The sequence below is a fragment of the Anneissia japonica genome, unplaced genomic scaffold, assembly GCF_011630105.1.
Source record: "Anneissia japonica isolate Jap-2015-1 unplaced genomic scaffold, ASM1163010v1 scaffold2030_len652032_cov178, whole genome shotgun sequence".
Lineage (NCBI taxonomy): Eukaryota > Metazoa > Echinodermata > Crinoidea > Comatulida > Comatulidae > Anneissia > Anneissia japonica.
The window spans coordinates 274,226-289,759 of NW_022705472.1; the positions used below are offsets into that span (position 1 = coordinate 274,226).

Here is a 15,534-nt window from a genome sequence, read left to right on the forward strand (position 1 = left end):
CATACATACATACATACATACATATATATATATATATACATATATATATAGATTAAAAGGCAAAATACTGAAAAACAACAATGTTGTGGGAAACAATGACTGGATCTCGGTAGAGATACAAATTTTATAAGCAACAGCTGAAAACTAAATGTAAGTAAACAGCCAGAAAATTATATATATATATATATATATATAATATATGAAATGGTCATGAATAATGATTTTACATGCAAATAATATTACTTTAGAATAATAACTATGAATAAATCACACACCTTGAAAACAACACTGCAATTATGAAAAGAAAACAGGAATTCCAGTAGCGTTGAGGTTTTACGTCTACCAAGATAACAAATACCTGCAAGGAAAGAAAGCATTTTATTAAGTTCATCGGTTGACAATGCCACCTCATTCCATATTCTGTTCAATTTATCTCAAGAAATAATATATTTCCTATCACCAAAGAGTATAAAACTGATTTTGTATGCAGGCAACGGAATGTTAGAAGTACTGCCACGAAATAGGGGGCAGGCTACACATAATTTAGAAACTTGTACGCATTGCTCTCTGCTTTTAAAGGCCATGCCCATTTGTGCAAGTAATTTTTGAAATGGGATTGCGTTCCAAAGAATCCCCGGCAGTCGGACCTCTTGCAGTTTTATACTCTTTGCTATCACCCTACTATGTCCTCCTCATGTGCAGTGGCGGTGCTAGCCCACACCCCCCTCCACACGCCCCACTCCAGGTAAGTTTCTTGCCCGCCCCAACCCCAGTTCCCCCACCGCAAAAAAAAGGAGAAAAACCACAATTCTTTGGGAAAAATGATATGTATTTTCGACATATTATCAGACTATCTATCTAAAAATTCGATAAAATAAGCCTCTTAAACTCAATTGTCATATTTTCGGGGCTTCGCCAAATGGATTTTCAGCAACACCAGACCAATGCCAATTCAGGCCACCCCAACATATTACCCGTAAATTTTTTTTTCTATTAATTTACTATGAATACAACGCTAGATCCACAAAACCAATTTTGTCAGAATTGATTAAAAATTGCCAAAAGGCAAATAATTTAGACAGTTTTTCAGCCATTATTGCGGTATAAATGGTAGCCAGGTCAGCTAGGACTGCTATCCATGTTTGAAAATATTTGTCTGAAAATTGGTGCTTTTCCCTACATCGTTCTCTTATTAGACCATGATTAGACCTAAACCTTTAATACTGAACCAACTTGTAGATCTGGGAGGGAACTCTCTCACAAATCCCTCCCCCAGACTATGGGTTCTAATTTTTAGAGCTATGTGCTTCCATGGGTCCTTCATTAGACCTTTGTCCAGGGTCCCGCAATCACCTGACCTGGTTGCGGACAGGGGATAAATGCATGTTTGACACAAAGAAATGTCCCCCCAAGCCCCCGCCGCCACCTTTATAAAGCCAGGCAGAGGGAGTTGGGATAACGCCCAATTAACCATGAGTAGTTTACCACCCTCGTCCGCATGTTGTCTGTGGTATAAACAACTACAATTTTTGATTTATTTAATTTTTTTTCTTTTTTTTAATAAATATTTTTCTTTAAAAAAAAATGTTTCGTAAATTTTTTTTTCTTTCTTTTATTTTTTATTGTAAATAAGGCCTAGTAGATATTATTTGCAATCATGTATTTTGCTTTGAATATAAATTCACCAGCAAACAACCCAAGGGTGATAATTGACCTTAGCAAAATAAAAGACACCCTCCTCATCATTTTTCTAGGGGTCCGACAAATTACCAAAATGATAAAGAATTACCCAAATAATACCTGAATGATACGCAATTACACAAATGAACAACCAAATGATACAGAAAGTATAATACATACTCCAATTACTGAAATGCACGCCATCGTGTTGGGATTCAATATTTCGACATTAATTATGTCCTCATCAGGAATGATACCTAAATGTGTATAATTAACGTTGAAACCTTTCGTATTTTTAACCTACAGTATTTATTTGTTAAAATTATTCGTAATTGTTTTTATAACTTCTTTAATCATTTGATAATAATACAATAATAATTTTTATCATAACATATAGTATCATTTCTTTCTCTATACATGCTATTCCATCTTGTATATTTAACAGACAGCTCATTTTTTTAAAAAAAACCAAATATTTGGTCATTAACATTGCACTCTAATCATGAAACAATATGTAAAACTTTTGTTTTGTTTTAATTACATTTCTTTTATTTCATGTCATAAATGGATTGATTTTTTTTCATTGCTTGTTTTTTTTTTTCATTGAAAATTCAATTGTAATTCATATAATTCAACTTTTTAAAACTTTTTAAACTTTCTTTCAGCTTCAATGCCCCCTCGTTCTTTAGCTCACTCCCTTTAAAAATCAGAAATTCTACAACCATCTCATCCTTTAAATATAATCTCAAAAGCTATCTCTCTCTTTCCTTGGTTTAGTTTTTTCCCCTCTGTCTCTCCCCCCCCCCCACCACTGTCTCTTTCAGGCTGGCCGTAAACTTCATTTTTTTTTTTTTTTTTTTTTTTTTGGCTTTCCTTTTTTTGCCTTATTACTCTGCATTTTTATTATAATTTTATATTTTAATTTCTTTGTTTATCTATTTATATTTCCTTTGCTACTTGTGTTATGTTACTATTATAAACTTATAAATATATATTAATTTTTTTTTTAGCCTTATTATTCTACTTTTAATTATTTTATAGTCAATTTGATTTTATTTTAAATTTTATTTATATAATATGTATATATGTAATCATTTCTTTTCCTTTGTTACTTGGTTATTATTATTATTTTTTCATTTTAATTTCTTTGTTTTTCTATTTATATTTCCTTTGTTACTTGTGTTATGTACTGAGGGTCCCTAATGATCAGGTCCAGCTGGATGGACCACCCTCGTAAAATATTGTTGAAATAAAAATAAATAAACTGTAACTCATGCCAAAAACCTATTAAGGGGACAATTTCACATTTTTGGTCAGTGTCCCCTGAATATTGGTTCCCTATTTAAAAGGGGACAATTTTGTGGGTTCTACTGTATTATCATTATCATCATCATCATCATCATCATCTTCATCACCACCACCACCACCACCATCACCACCACCACCACCACCACCACCGTCGTCATCGTCATCGCCATCGTCATCGTCATCGTCATCGTCATCATCATCATCATCATCATCATCATCACACTCCACAATATAACATAGTTGAAATATAGACCAATCAGAATCGACCCATTTCCATGTCAACTCCATTTCATCTTTTTTTGGCACAATGACACCTCATAAAAATATGATACTAATATATTCAAGAATAAGCAGTTGGGTGTTGCCGGTGTGAAATAAATAGTTGGCTATTGTCATTTTTTGCGAGACTGTCTTTTCTTTCATTGAAAAACATATTGGCTGAAATAAACATTTGGCCAAAAAATGTTTAACAGAAATAACAGTAATACACCTGTTTAATTTCAAAGTGCTAAATTTATTTAAAAAACAAAAACAAAAAACAAAAAAACAAAAAACAAAAACAAAAAAATGCTGGGGTAAGCCAGCAAAACCTTTGATGCATATCAAGTTTGAGTTAAATGCACCTAAATGAATCCATAATATTCGTGTATATGTATTTTGTTTTCAAAAGGCCTACATTATTTTATAAAGGTGCCAGTATCTTAAGATTCTACTAATAAACTAGTAATAATACAGATAATAATATAATAAATGACAATAATAGCAGTAGCAATAAAAAATAATAAAAACATAATATTTGCTTATATTATTGTATTTTTATGGCAACCCTGTTTTTGTTTTGACACACTATTGGGTCTTGAATAGACAAATAAATACACAATAAATAAACGGTGATACTATTATTAATATGCCTATTATATATAGTATATAAAGGCCTATGTGTATGTTATAAATTATTATAATACATTATACTGCTATGCTAGCCCTAGGGTTACTAACGTCATATTTAATTTTTAGTTTGGTATAAAACAAATTAACAGAGTCATTTGGGCTATGATTTGTGTAATTGCGTATCCGTATCAGTTGAGTAATTTCGTATCATTTGGGTAATTCCATATCATTTGGGTAATTCGTCGGACCGCTTTTGCAGCATAAAGGTGACAAACTTCCGCTCCAGACAGTCAGTGTAGATAGATAATAGGGCCAAAAACTGTTAGGCCTCCGCTCTACGTGTTCCGATCCCACTCAAAACCAACCACCCTCATCTACAGGACAAATTACTGTTGCCCAACACTTTCAAAACATCTCCGAAAAGGTTAAATGGCCAAAATTTCCCAGTTTCACGCAGCCACCACTACTGGACACTAACTAGGCGTACGCTTACCCACTGAGCAAGCTAAACTACATAAGGAGTTGGGCTTAGTAGCGGTAGGGGAATATTAGGACTACTAATAATAGCCTTGTATTATATCTATACAATTTCTTTAATGAACAATGAGTATTTAGAGGTATTAAGAATAATTTATAACTTTAAAAATACGGAAACTTACGTTATATCTTCTGATATTCGTGTCTCCTAAATCCACATGTGGTTTTGTTTTGTTTATTGTTTTTGTTTTGACCCTTAGTAGATATATAGCGCCGCCAAGAGGAGCTTATCAACTTTTTATAATAGGCAAAAAAAAAAAAAAAAAAAAAAAAAAAAAAAAAAAAAAATTTTTGTTGAAAAAGTTTTTGGAAAAAAAAAAAACTCTTATACACATCTAGATGTGGATAAGAGACAGTATATATATATATTAATACCACCTCAGCTCCACCATGGTTGGGTGCTGAGGTAAGAACATTTTTGATTACGGCACTTCTAGATGGCCGGTAATGGCACCGTGTCTCTCAGACTTAAATTTGATTTTTTTTTTTCTCTATAAAAAAAAAATACACTCATAATTTTTGACTAGTGACAGTCGACTTGGGTGACGCTGACTGGGCAAATGAAATGACAAAAAAAAGAAGCTTGTACGTCCCCACCTACTCGTAAAAAGTCTCAAACGAACTCAAAAAGCAAAGAAATAACAATCATTTTAAACATTTTGTTTACTAACTTGCACCTCTTGTTTAATAATGTGAGATATATTCCTGCCTTATTTATTATCTTCCTTTGAGAGATTGGCGAAATGCAACCATGAGAGTTGATTCTATGTTTTGAGTTGACACTAATTTCTTTTCGTCTTCGTAGCTACTACGCCAGGGTTATCTCCAAAGTTGAATCCTTTGTAGGTCTGGCCACTATACAGAAATATTTTCAACTATATTTCGAGTTGCGCTTTTTTTTTCAGAAGCAATCTCGCGGCCCTCAAACTCTGGGGGACGACTCCGCCCTGTTAAGTGCAAAACAGTTACAGAAATTACTTTGTTATCAATGCTATAGCACATTAACAATTTAAACATTCATAGATATTGCTTTGTACTACGAAAGCCCATTAGTGCCAATAAAGTATATGTTCAGTAATTCGTAATAACGAATTACTAATTCGCGAATTAGTAATTCGTTATTACGGATTACTGAACATATACTTTATTGGCACTAATGGGCTTTCGCACAAATGGGCTTTCGTACTACACAGTACTGGTCACGTATGCAGTGGCATGGCGTATCTAGACTTGCCACAAGTCTTATTTTTTTAAATTGTTTTTCTCATTCTGGACAGCGCCACCAACGAGGAAGTTAATTTAGAAACGGAATAAGCTAATCCGAAAAAAAAAAATCGAATATGGACGCCAATTAAATTAGGTTTGGCGCGCACTAAGTGCTATGGCGTATCTAGAAGTCTCGAAATGGGGGTGCTGTGGGGGCGTGGCGCAAAGGTGAAGTGGGGGAATCCATGATCAGTTGAGGGGGCGCTAATTAGCAAAATAAGGTGATTTTAGGTGATTTATAACTAATTGACCTTGATTTTTTTTTTAGGGAGGGGTGGGGAAAATAATTTTTTGGGTGACGTGCGCTCCCCGCGCACCCACTAGATACGCCACTGCACGTATGTGCAAATAACAGGTGCTATAGAACTTTTTTATATTTATTTTCACGTATTGATGTGTAATGTAATCTTATATTTATTTTATTCTGTTTTAGTAGCTAGCAAGTTTGTTGTTTTTTATTTATCAAGCATCACTGAAGATTGTAATTTCATAGTTCACTTGTTTGGAATATGACAATAAAGCTTATCTTATCTTATATACGGAATATATATAAATATATAACTTAATAATATAACAAAATGAATAAATCGTCTATAGTATAAATTGTGCACTTTTGAGTTTGTAAAAATGTTGGCCTATTAGGTTTACAGGCTTCCAATTTTAAATACGTACAGTACATTGTTTTTACAATAAGGTCGTTTAGCCCTGAGTCGATTCGGCCCAGGTGGATTTGGCCGGGTCGTCGTTTCGGCCCTATTTGGGCCGAATCGGCCCGGGTTAGAAGGCCGAAACGCCCATCGAGTCAGAATTGGTCGCGCCTATTGTTTTGTATGCATTTCGATTTCTATTACCAGCTGCAGTGGAACGCCATTGTGGTTTATTTGGGTTCTGTATTTAAAGAACTTTTTTGTATGTTAAATTAACTATAAGATATACTTATTTCATAAATCTAATAACTAATAATGTTGCAGTAATGTAATCTAATTTTCATGTTAACAAACTGTATACTACCTGCTTATAACACCTTTTTCTAATAAAGTATTATTCGCGGTAGCACCTTCGGCGCTCCATACACTGAGGCCCGAAATGCATGACACGAAATGATCAGAACAACTCAAGGCTGAAACGACTCAGGGCCGAAACGACCCGGGCCGAAACGCTGGTTTTTCTCCCCAACGGGGAGAAAAAAAAAGTAGAAAGCAGTTTTGTAGAACAAATTTAGTTGGACAAGTTTTTCCGAGTTTAATTACAGCTTTTTATTGTGTAAATGTGGATTTAATATTGATTATTATTTAATTAATCTTTGAACAAATAAATTTGTATGGACTTAGTTTTGTATTTACCGGAGTCAAGTCCTAAGAATTAAATTTTAAATGTTATTTTTTTTAATTAAGTTCAGAGAATTATAGTTTAACATTGCCAAATTAACATCACCTTGAAGTTCACTCGTACAGATAGTTTATTGGTTAGCGAAGTACACTTCATGTTAAGGGTATCGGGTTCAAGTCTGTAGAGAACAAACGTGTTTCCTTTTTTTTTTTCAATGCTTCTTAAAAAAGTAAACATAAACATAAGTATGGTTAAACACTCACAAATCAACATGTACCAAAATTGGCTCGATGTAAAGAGGCATGCGTTTCAAAGATCTAGACACAGGTTCTAGACGCCGGCACCGAACGGACCCGGGCACGGCACGGACAGGGCACGCCATATGCGTTGGCAATCGGACAGGGCACGCCATATGTGATGGCAATCGGACAGGGCACGGTTACAGGTGTAGACCCTTTAGCGGGTTAGGTTAAGTTTAGAAGGATAGTTAAGTTAGATTAAGATAAGTTTAGATTAGATCTAAGTAGACGAAGGACGGTAACAGACGCTGACAGACACGAGACGGCACGACGGCGCGAGGACTTACAAGCGCATGTGCGATTTTTGTTTCAAAAAATAAAAATAAATAAAGGAAATGAAATAAAAAGTAAATGAAGGGTTTTATTGATTTAGAAATACGCGATATAATATTTCCGTGAGAATTTTCACTCTTGAAAATGGGTAGAAATTAATATTTCAAATTCAAATCTAAATAAGTGCTATCGACTGTCTTAAAATAATATGTAACAGTTGTTCGACGGCAGCAACTGTACAATATTGCTAACTTTACTGTTTTTAAAAACGTAAAACTAAACATATGAAATTTCAGTCAATTGCGAATGAGAGCTTTTGAACCCAGACCTATTATAACGTGGTTTAGTTAGCTTTTAGGAAGTGTAGAGGTGCCAGGGGGAAAGCTACGAATATTTTACGAATTTTGGTGAATTTTTATTAGTTATTTGAAAGGCATCTGAAAATAGGCCCTACTTCATGTAAGTTTTTTAATGTCGAAATTAACTTCGAAAACCGAAAATTTTCCAATAAAACAACGAGAAACAAAGAGCATGCATTGTAGGCCTAACCAACTAACTTATTTTCAAATCCGTTTTTCATTTTATATTATTAAAAGAAAACCATATTGCATTACAATACTATCCTCTTATCATGGCGAAATCCAGGTTTTTCATAATCCATGTGATTGTGAATTATTAACAACAAAATTACGAATAAGAATAATGTCTTACTGTACCGTAAATTGTAAGGCAACCAATTTGTGACATTATGCTACGATAAATTAAGAAAACACAGCGTCACCGGGAACATCACTGTACAAGCTTATAATTCATAATAAAGATCAACATTTTTGAAATTTTGCCTGAAATCTGTAAACCACGAGTTTGCTTCCCCGATCAAGATGTCTTCCAAGCATCATGAGGATATCCAAACGGGCATTTGTATAGTAGAATGTAAACCATTTTTAATTAGTCTCATTGAACAGGGGCGGATCCAAAATTTTTTAAACGGGGGGAAGGGGAATTTATATTCTTTTTTCTTATTTAATAATAATAATAATAATTGTCGACTAATATAGCTCATATTGTAGACTAACCTCTATGCGCTTTAAATTATTACCCCTGGTCACTGGCTCAAGCACATGGAACACAACACTCATGCCCCATAATGCTGCAGCTGTAATCAGCGCATGGTTGTGTTTGAACCTACCAGGCACCCACTTGTACTCCTGGGTTGAGAGAGAAATTTCAATACATAACATTAATATGCACTGACATTTTAAAAAATAGTGTTTGAACGCAATTAATTAACTGTGAAGAATATATTGTTTCATGGGCTTAATTCAATGTGAAAAGTAATAACTTACAATAAAACGGCACGTGAATTTATGTTATTATTATTATTATTAGTATTTATTATTATTATTATTATTATTATTATTGTTGTTGTTGTTGTTGTTGTTGTTGTTGATGTTGTTGTTGTTGTTGCTGTTGTTGTTTTGTTATTATTGTAATGAAAAGTTAACACAAACAGTACACAAACATGTCAATGAAGGCGATATGGTTGCTAAACGGACGGACATGTAAAAATATTTCGTACAGTTATTTTTCTTATTCCGAAACGAAATGTACTCGTCTTCCCCGACGTGGAGGTGGCTAGGCTTCTCCAACGAGGAGGCTATAGTCCACTCCTGTCTCTTATACACATCTAGATGTGTATAAGAGACAGCATTTGTACAGTCTCCTGATGAAGTCCACTGTGTGGATGAAANNNGTAGCCTACCTACTACTAAAAGCTGAGCCTTGCTCAATTGTATATATTGTATACATTTTCTTTCATGAACAGTGAGTATTTAGAGGTATTAAAATTTGTGTAGTTTTAAAAATACAAAAACTTATATTATATCTTGTGATATATTGTATAGATATCTAATCGCTTTTTCCTACACACAGATTTTGTTTATTTTGGTTTTGTTTTAAGATATAGCGCCGCCAAGTAGAATCAGTTTCAAAACCAGTATCCTCAGAATGTTTTTGTTCTTGCACTCTGGGGTGGATTTTGTATTCCTGCACTGCACATGCTGTCAGGTTGCTATGGATTGATGCAGCTTAGAAGAAGAAAAGGAAGAAGAGTAGCATATTTTTTTTAAGCATTTTTTTAGACGACCTATTAGATACTTTCTTGTCTAAGTGCTCTGGTTGATACGAATAATATAAACTCATTTGTTACTTGGTTTAAACCATGGTTTCCGTACTGTTTCTTCCATTTACCCAACTCCTTACATAAATAACAGAGCTTAACAACATTTCTGATTCATAATTTTATTTTATTGGCAGATATAGCGTTCTTGCGTTCTTCATATTAATTCATACTGGGTATATATATCTGTCTCTTATACACATCTAGATGTGTATAAGAGACAGTCGCTGGTCGGCCGACAGCGTTGCCAAAGGAGTCGGCGATGGCGTGTACCGAATTTTATGGATACGTAAAGTAAGTATAACACAGCAATCTATATCACATGAGTTATTCGAGGCAGCTAAAATGTGGCTATTATAGTTGATTGGTAATGCCACGTACAGAGAAAGGCGGCATAGATTCACGAGAATAGTCAGGACACCCAGTGGTAGACCAATCCATGATAAGACTTTTCATTACATTGATTACGCTATTCATGTTGACAGTTGCTGCGACATTTATCTCTATGTCAGTAACATCCTTATTGTAGACCATAAGTACCTACAAAAAGAAAATGTTTAATAATGTTATTCATTTGAAAATATGAGTAGCTTATAGGTACTGGCTGCTTGTGAAATTTATGGTATGATAATTGATATAATGGGCCTTTCTGCTTTGCCCTTCCGCTTGGTCCACTCCACTTGGTCCACTCCCCTTGGATATCATTTCTTAAGTCTCACAAAATGACAGTGTAAAAACATACAAAAATACGTGCGTTTGTGTGACACACAAACGTATACCTGGCCTGTTCTGATTGGCCAGTTGATAAGTTTGATTGGCACTCCAAAAAAGGTCCATTACTGAAAATCTTCATGTTTTATATTTTCAACTGTACCGTAGTTTTTAATTTTGCCACGGCGATTCAACAAAAGGACGTACATCTCGAGACATCAAAGGCGGTATTATTGATATTAATAATACCTCCATGATATAACTCTGACATCGACACTCTACGCGCGCACCTACAAGCTGACCGTCACAAAATTCATAGCAGCCAAACGATAATTAACCGTTAGCGTGTGAATTGCCTTGGTTTTGCCAAGTTATTAACTATTTTATTTTTATCTATTTTAACATTTACCTGTAGTGGGTTTTTAAGGGTTAAAAGTTCGGTTTCATCCAGTATCCAGAACTTTACAGTTCCTTTCGAGTAAAGTGCATATAGTTTGTACATCAAGTCGTTGACTGGAAGTGGGTTTTCATTTGTTGTGTAAAGATCTTGCTTGGCACTTTTCTTTGGATCAAACCGAAAATCGGCTTCTACCGAAGGAGCTTGGAAAACAAATTTAAGCAATAAATATTGGTTTTAAATATGGTTTTATCCTATGTAATGTCCTAAAGTTGTAAAGAATAATACTAATACGAAGGCGAGCAGATTTATGCAATTTGTATAAAATATGAAATTAAAGTTTAACAATGATTCATATAATGAAATCAATAGGCCTACGGGATTGCACAAGACAAAGGAAAAAAACCTTATACAAATATAACATATAAATTACCTGAAAATATTAATTCAATAATATGATAACATTACTCAATTAAGAAGACGTACCAATTTAATAATTTATGTACAAATTTGTTTACAATTAAGATACCATAAAAATCGCTACACGCTATATGGCCAACTTCTTTGGCGACAATGATTGGTCATTTGAATCAGTGAGCGTTCCCGATTTAGTCGGGGACAGCTAGACAGTGCTAGAATTGCAGTGAAAACGGTGTAGCACTGGGTAGCGATTGTGTAGAAACCAAGCTTTATAATACTGTACTAAAAACTGTAGAGTTCCTAAAAGATAATTTTTACATATAGTAAAAAAAATGTTTTATATGATTGTATTATCAAGGATCACTGGGCCTAGTTGTTTCTTACCAAATAAGGAAAACAGCGGGGAACTATCAATGCAATGTTCCTGGCAGGCGTATGCCTTCATTTCTTCATTTTCCCGAGCGTAAAAATTTGATTTATCTCGCTCCTCGAGAAACTCAAACGGTATCCAGTGCAGAAGGTTGTTACAGTTTTCAATTTTAGATTCGTAGTAGACACCTCAAAAAGTAAATACATTTGTTATTAAGAAAAACCTAGCTGGCAATGCTACAACAATACCAATAATTAAATCTGAATATTTTTACAATTCTCTCTCTCTTTCTCTCTCTTGAGTCTTGACCGATTCGGCTTCTTCAAGCCATAGTACGACGATAAGATGCTATTTTTTCTGTGTATAATCTTCATGCTCTGCAGTGTCATTAGTTTTGTTTATTGGTTTCAGGACGTTGTTTATTTTGTTTAATCTATGTGTGTTTTGGTCTTCCTAATATTTCCTTTCGATTTTCTTAGATGTTCCTTTTGTGCAAATTCTTCCTGGTGCGTCTTGTGGTAATTTGAGTAGTTTTCATTTCGTTGTCATTCTATATGTTCGATTGTTATTCTGTCTTTAATGATGATTTGACTACCAGATTTAATAAATCGATAGCCTCTTAATTATGTTGATGAATATTATCATTTTCAGTGGTTATACAATGTGTGATCTATAATTCCTTATTATCTGTTTTCTATAATTATCTATATCTTAATTTTATTATTATTATTATATAAACCATGATTTTTTCGATTACAACTTATAGCAATTGTTCAAAAGATATGATTTGTATTGTAGGCACTATCTTATAATATGCAATTTTACAGAAAATAATATATCATGTGACGTACCTTCTTCACAAGTGCTGCAATCACCGAAGCATCCTTCGAGAGCATTTTTCACATCGTTCTTAGCGCGATACAGATGCTTTCGTGTAATCTCAGTCCATAATCTGTTAACCTAAAAGCAATAACAAAAATAAAAATCAATAAAAATAGCAATAATAGCGACGACGATGATGATGATGATATGATGATGATGATGATGAAGAGGATGAAGATGATGCAAAATAACCAAGAGACGTGGCTTAACGTTAGAGATATTATTTTTTGATTTTATCAAAGATACGGTTCGGTACCGTTAGGCCTAGTAAATTGGAATTAGGCATTGTGAATATTTAATTTACAAGACAAAGATAGATAAGCCTGGTAAAACAGTTTCATAAGTTACCTCTTCTTCTCGGTGATTCTTGGTTTCCTTGCAAAATTCAGTATTTACCATTGGTTGACAATCACCGGGGTTTACAGGAGTGAATGTTGACCATAACTCTGGAAATGTGTGATGAAATTCGATCGACTGTTTCTGGGGTTTTACTGTAGACTTGCAGGCAGTTTCCTTGTCGTCCGGATCAATTAAACGGCTCTCTGTAAATTACAGAACAACGAACGAGTTCATAAGAAAAAATTGAGTGGAGGTGGTGGTGTTGTTGGTTGGCAAACAAACCAAAATAAACAGGTTCTCTAATCGCGAAAGCTCCGATAATGGCAGTATAATAGAGGCAGTAGATCTAAAAAAGATCTACTAATCAATCAGCCTCATGAGGGCAGTATAGAGGCAGTAGAGTAAAGAAGATCTATTAATTAATCGGCCGAGTTTTTCTAGAGCTCCTCATCGCAGCTAAAACAAGCCTTGCGTTACCTAAAGCAGCTTTAGTTCTGTCTCTGAGATCTTGAGCGAATTCCTCTTCTGTCTCCTCACTCAGAAGTTCTTCATCTTCAACCCAAGCTTTGAACGAGCTTCTTAAATCGACAAATACTGAATCGGTGTACAATCCTATATTATTACAATTATAAATACAAAAAAAAAAGCTTTTCAATAATTATAGGCCTACAAAGATAAGATTAACATTTATTTTAACACAATAAGTTATGGTTCTAGAATCAATCAATCAATCATCATGAAACAATATGTCCTAGCGTTGGCTCTATGGTTAACAGAAATCCTCAAATGGTTTATATTTTCAGCCAGTTTTATGCCTGGTGGAATGAGCCTCCAGCCAAGACGTCATTTAACCATTTCTTTTTTGGTCGCTTAACTTTATTGTTGCCGCTGTTGGCTTCGGGAAATATGCGTTTAAACAGTCCCAGTCTATCCTTGTCCAGTCTTGTTGTCTGGCCTACCAAGCCATCCGTAGCGGACGTAGTCTGACCATGATGCTTATAATGGGCATTAACCCGAACAAGAACACCACATCTTCCATTTCATGTTGAGAAGCAACACAACAATTTAATGATATAAAACCAAGACTATTATAACTAGTTTTAATTATTTTATAGCAATTCTAATCTGATTAAATTCAATTCATTATAGGCCTACAAAAAGATTGAAATATTTATTGTAGTACATGAATTTCAAATCCTTAACCAATCCTTACCAATGCCAATCTGATAACCGGGCGTTTGAAATATGGGTCCGCACTGATGGGCTATCAGGTTAGAAAGACGCCTTGTAGTAAAGCTTTTGGAATCGTCCACAGTAGCTGCATCATACATAACTTGCATTGCACGACCGAGTGTTGGAGTTTCATAACGTGGGTCCTCCGTGCCTAACATTGAATCACGCTGAGTGCTGGTTAGGTAGGACCACAGAACTTGTATATTAATAGCTGGTTTACCTGTATTGATGATATTGTTTGTTATTCAAATCAATCAATCAATCAAATACTAACCAGTCCGTCACTCACTAACTCACTCACTCTCTCACTCACTCACTCACTCAATCAATCAATCAATCTATCAATCAATCGACCAATGAATCATTCAAATCCTGTCGAGATAGATACACAAACGCATACTATGATGTATCAGTAGATCCGGTTGATCTATGGATTATTTACCGTACCTTCTCGCCATTTATTTTCTTTGGTGATCAGTGCTTGGTAACATCTTGTCAGCAGTGGATTCAAACGAAGGTACCGCGATTCCATGGAAACAAAGTTTGACAATGGAGAATCTAGAGAAACTAGCTTATCCATCTGAAGAAATAAATTATTGAGATGGTGTTCAAAACAAAAGCCTATTGTCCTACTGGTTGTGTGTGAAATGGTCGTCAAAAAAGGTTAAATTCTAGTCTATTATAATATTGTTGTCATGACTACACGGACGCTGTGGTCACACACTGTGAACTTTAGGGGTGCATGGTCCGTGTAAGAGGAGTATGGAAACCTGTTCTGAATTGACGCACAATGTCTATAATAACAACTTCACTTGCAGATATGTAAATAACTATTGCGTGTGAAGATCATAAATTGGACAACTCTCTTAGCCTCTCCTGCTCTGCACATCATTTTGCTACCAAAGCCTCTCACCTGATGATCACTGTCAAACAATGGCATCGTCTCATCTCCATAAGCCTGGAATCTGACTGGAAGTTCATGATGGGGTAACTGTGAATTTGGCGGCGCTACAACAATCAGCTGATTGCTTGGAAACTGGACTTTCTTAGCAACAGATCCAGCCTGCTTCTGTACTGCGATGAAGATATGATCACCTATAACAAAACAATAAAAGCTTCAAAAATATTATTACCAATGTGATTTATTATTATACAACATATTTATTCAGGATACATATTCAATGAAAGTAAATGTGCAATAATAAAATTGACAGTGCATACTAACATTTATCTTCCATATGGTCCTGATTAAATATCAATGAAAGATAACATTATTAAAATAAGGACAAAAAATACGATACTTAATTGTTTTTTATTTAAGTTTAGCGTCACCACCACAACTAATACTACAGCCAGTTAATAATACTATCAGCCAGCGTAATAATTCAAAAATATTCTTAGGTTTGACCAATATCAATGT

At 34.5% G+C, this 15,534-nt stretch overlaps 1 protein-coding gene and 1 long non-coding RNA gene across 4 annotated transcripts in view; both read right to left on the reverse strand.

Moving 5' to 3' along the window:
• The window catches only part of LOC117105536, an 8,335-nt gene extending 3,724 nt beyond the window's left edge, over positions 1–4,611 (reverse strand). For all 3 annotated transcript variants that reach the window (XR_004444923.1, XR_004444924.1, XR_004444925.1), the window contains exons 1-2: positions 4,539–4,611; positions 276–358 (exon numbers count right to left, since the gene is read on the reverse strand). This is a non-coding gene — a long non-coding RNA (uncharacterized LOC117105536). The remainder of the gene's footprint in view (positions 1–275; positions 359–4,538) is intronic.
• Positions 4,612–10,001: 5,390 nt separating this feature from the next.
• Positions 10,002–15,534, reverse strand: part of LOC117105515 — a 14,524-nt gene continuing 8,991 nt past the window's right edge. Inside the window, exons 12-20 of the mRNA XM_033246677.1 lie at positions 15,028–15,209; positions 14,562–14,694; positions 14,095–14,334; positions 13,359–13,493; positions 12,891–13,084; positions 12,512–12,620; positions 11,675–11,848; positions 10,883–11,073; positions 10,002–10,302 (exon numbers count right to left, since the gene is read on the reverse strand). Coding sequence (XP_033102568.1) covers positions 10,117–10,302; positions 10,883–11,073; positions 11,675–11,848; positions 12,512–12,620; positions 12,891–13,084; positions 13,359–13,493; positions 14,095–14,334; positions 14,562–14,694; positions 15,028–15,209 — 1,544 coding nt within the window. The 3' untranslated portion in view covers positions 10,002–10,116. The remainder of the gene's footprint in view (positions 10,303–10,882; positions 11,074–11,674; positions 11,849–12,511; positions 12,621–12,890; positions 13,085–13,358; positions 13,494–14,094; positions 14,335–14,561; positions 14,695–15,027; positions 15,210–15,534) is intronic.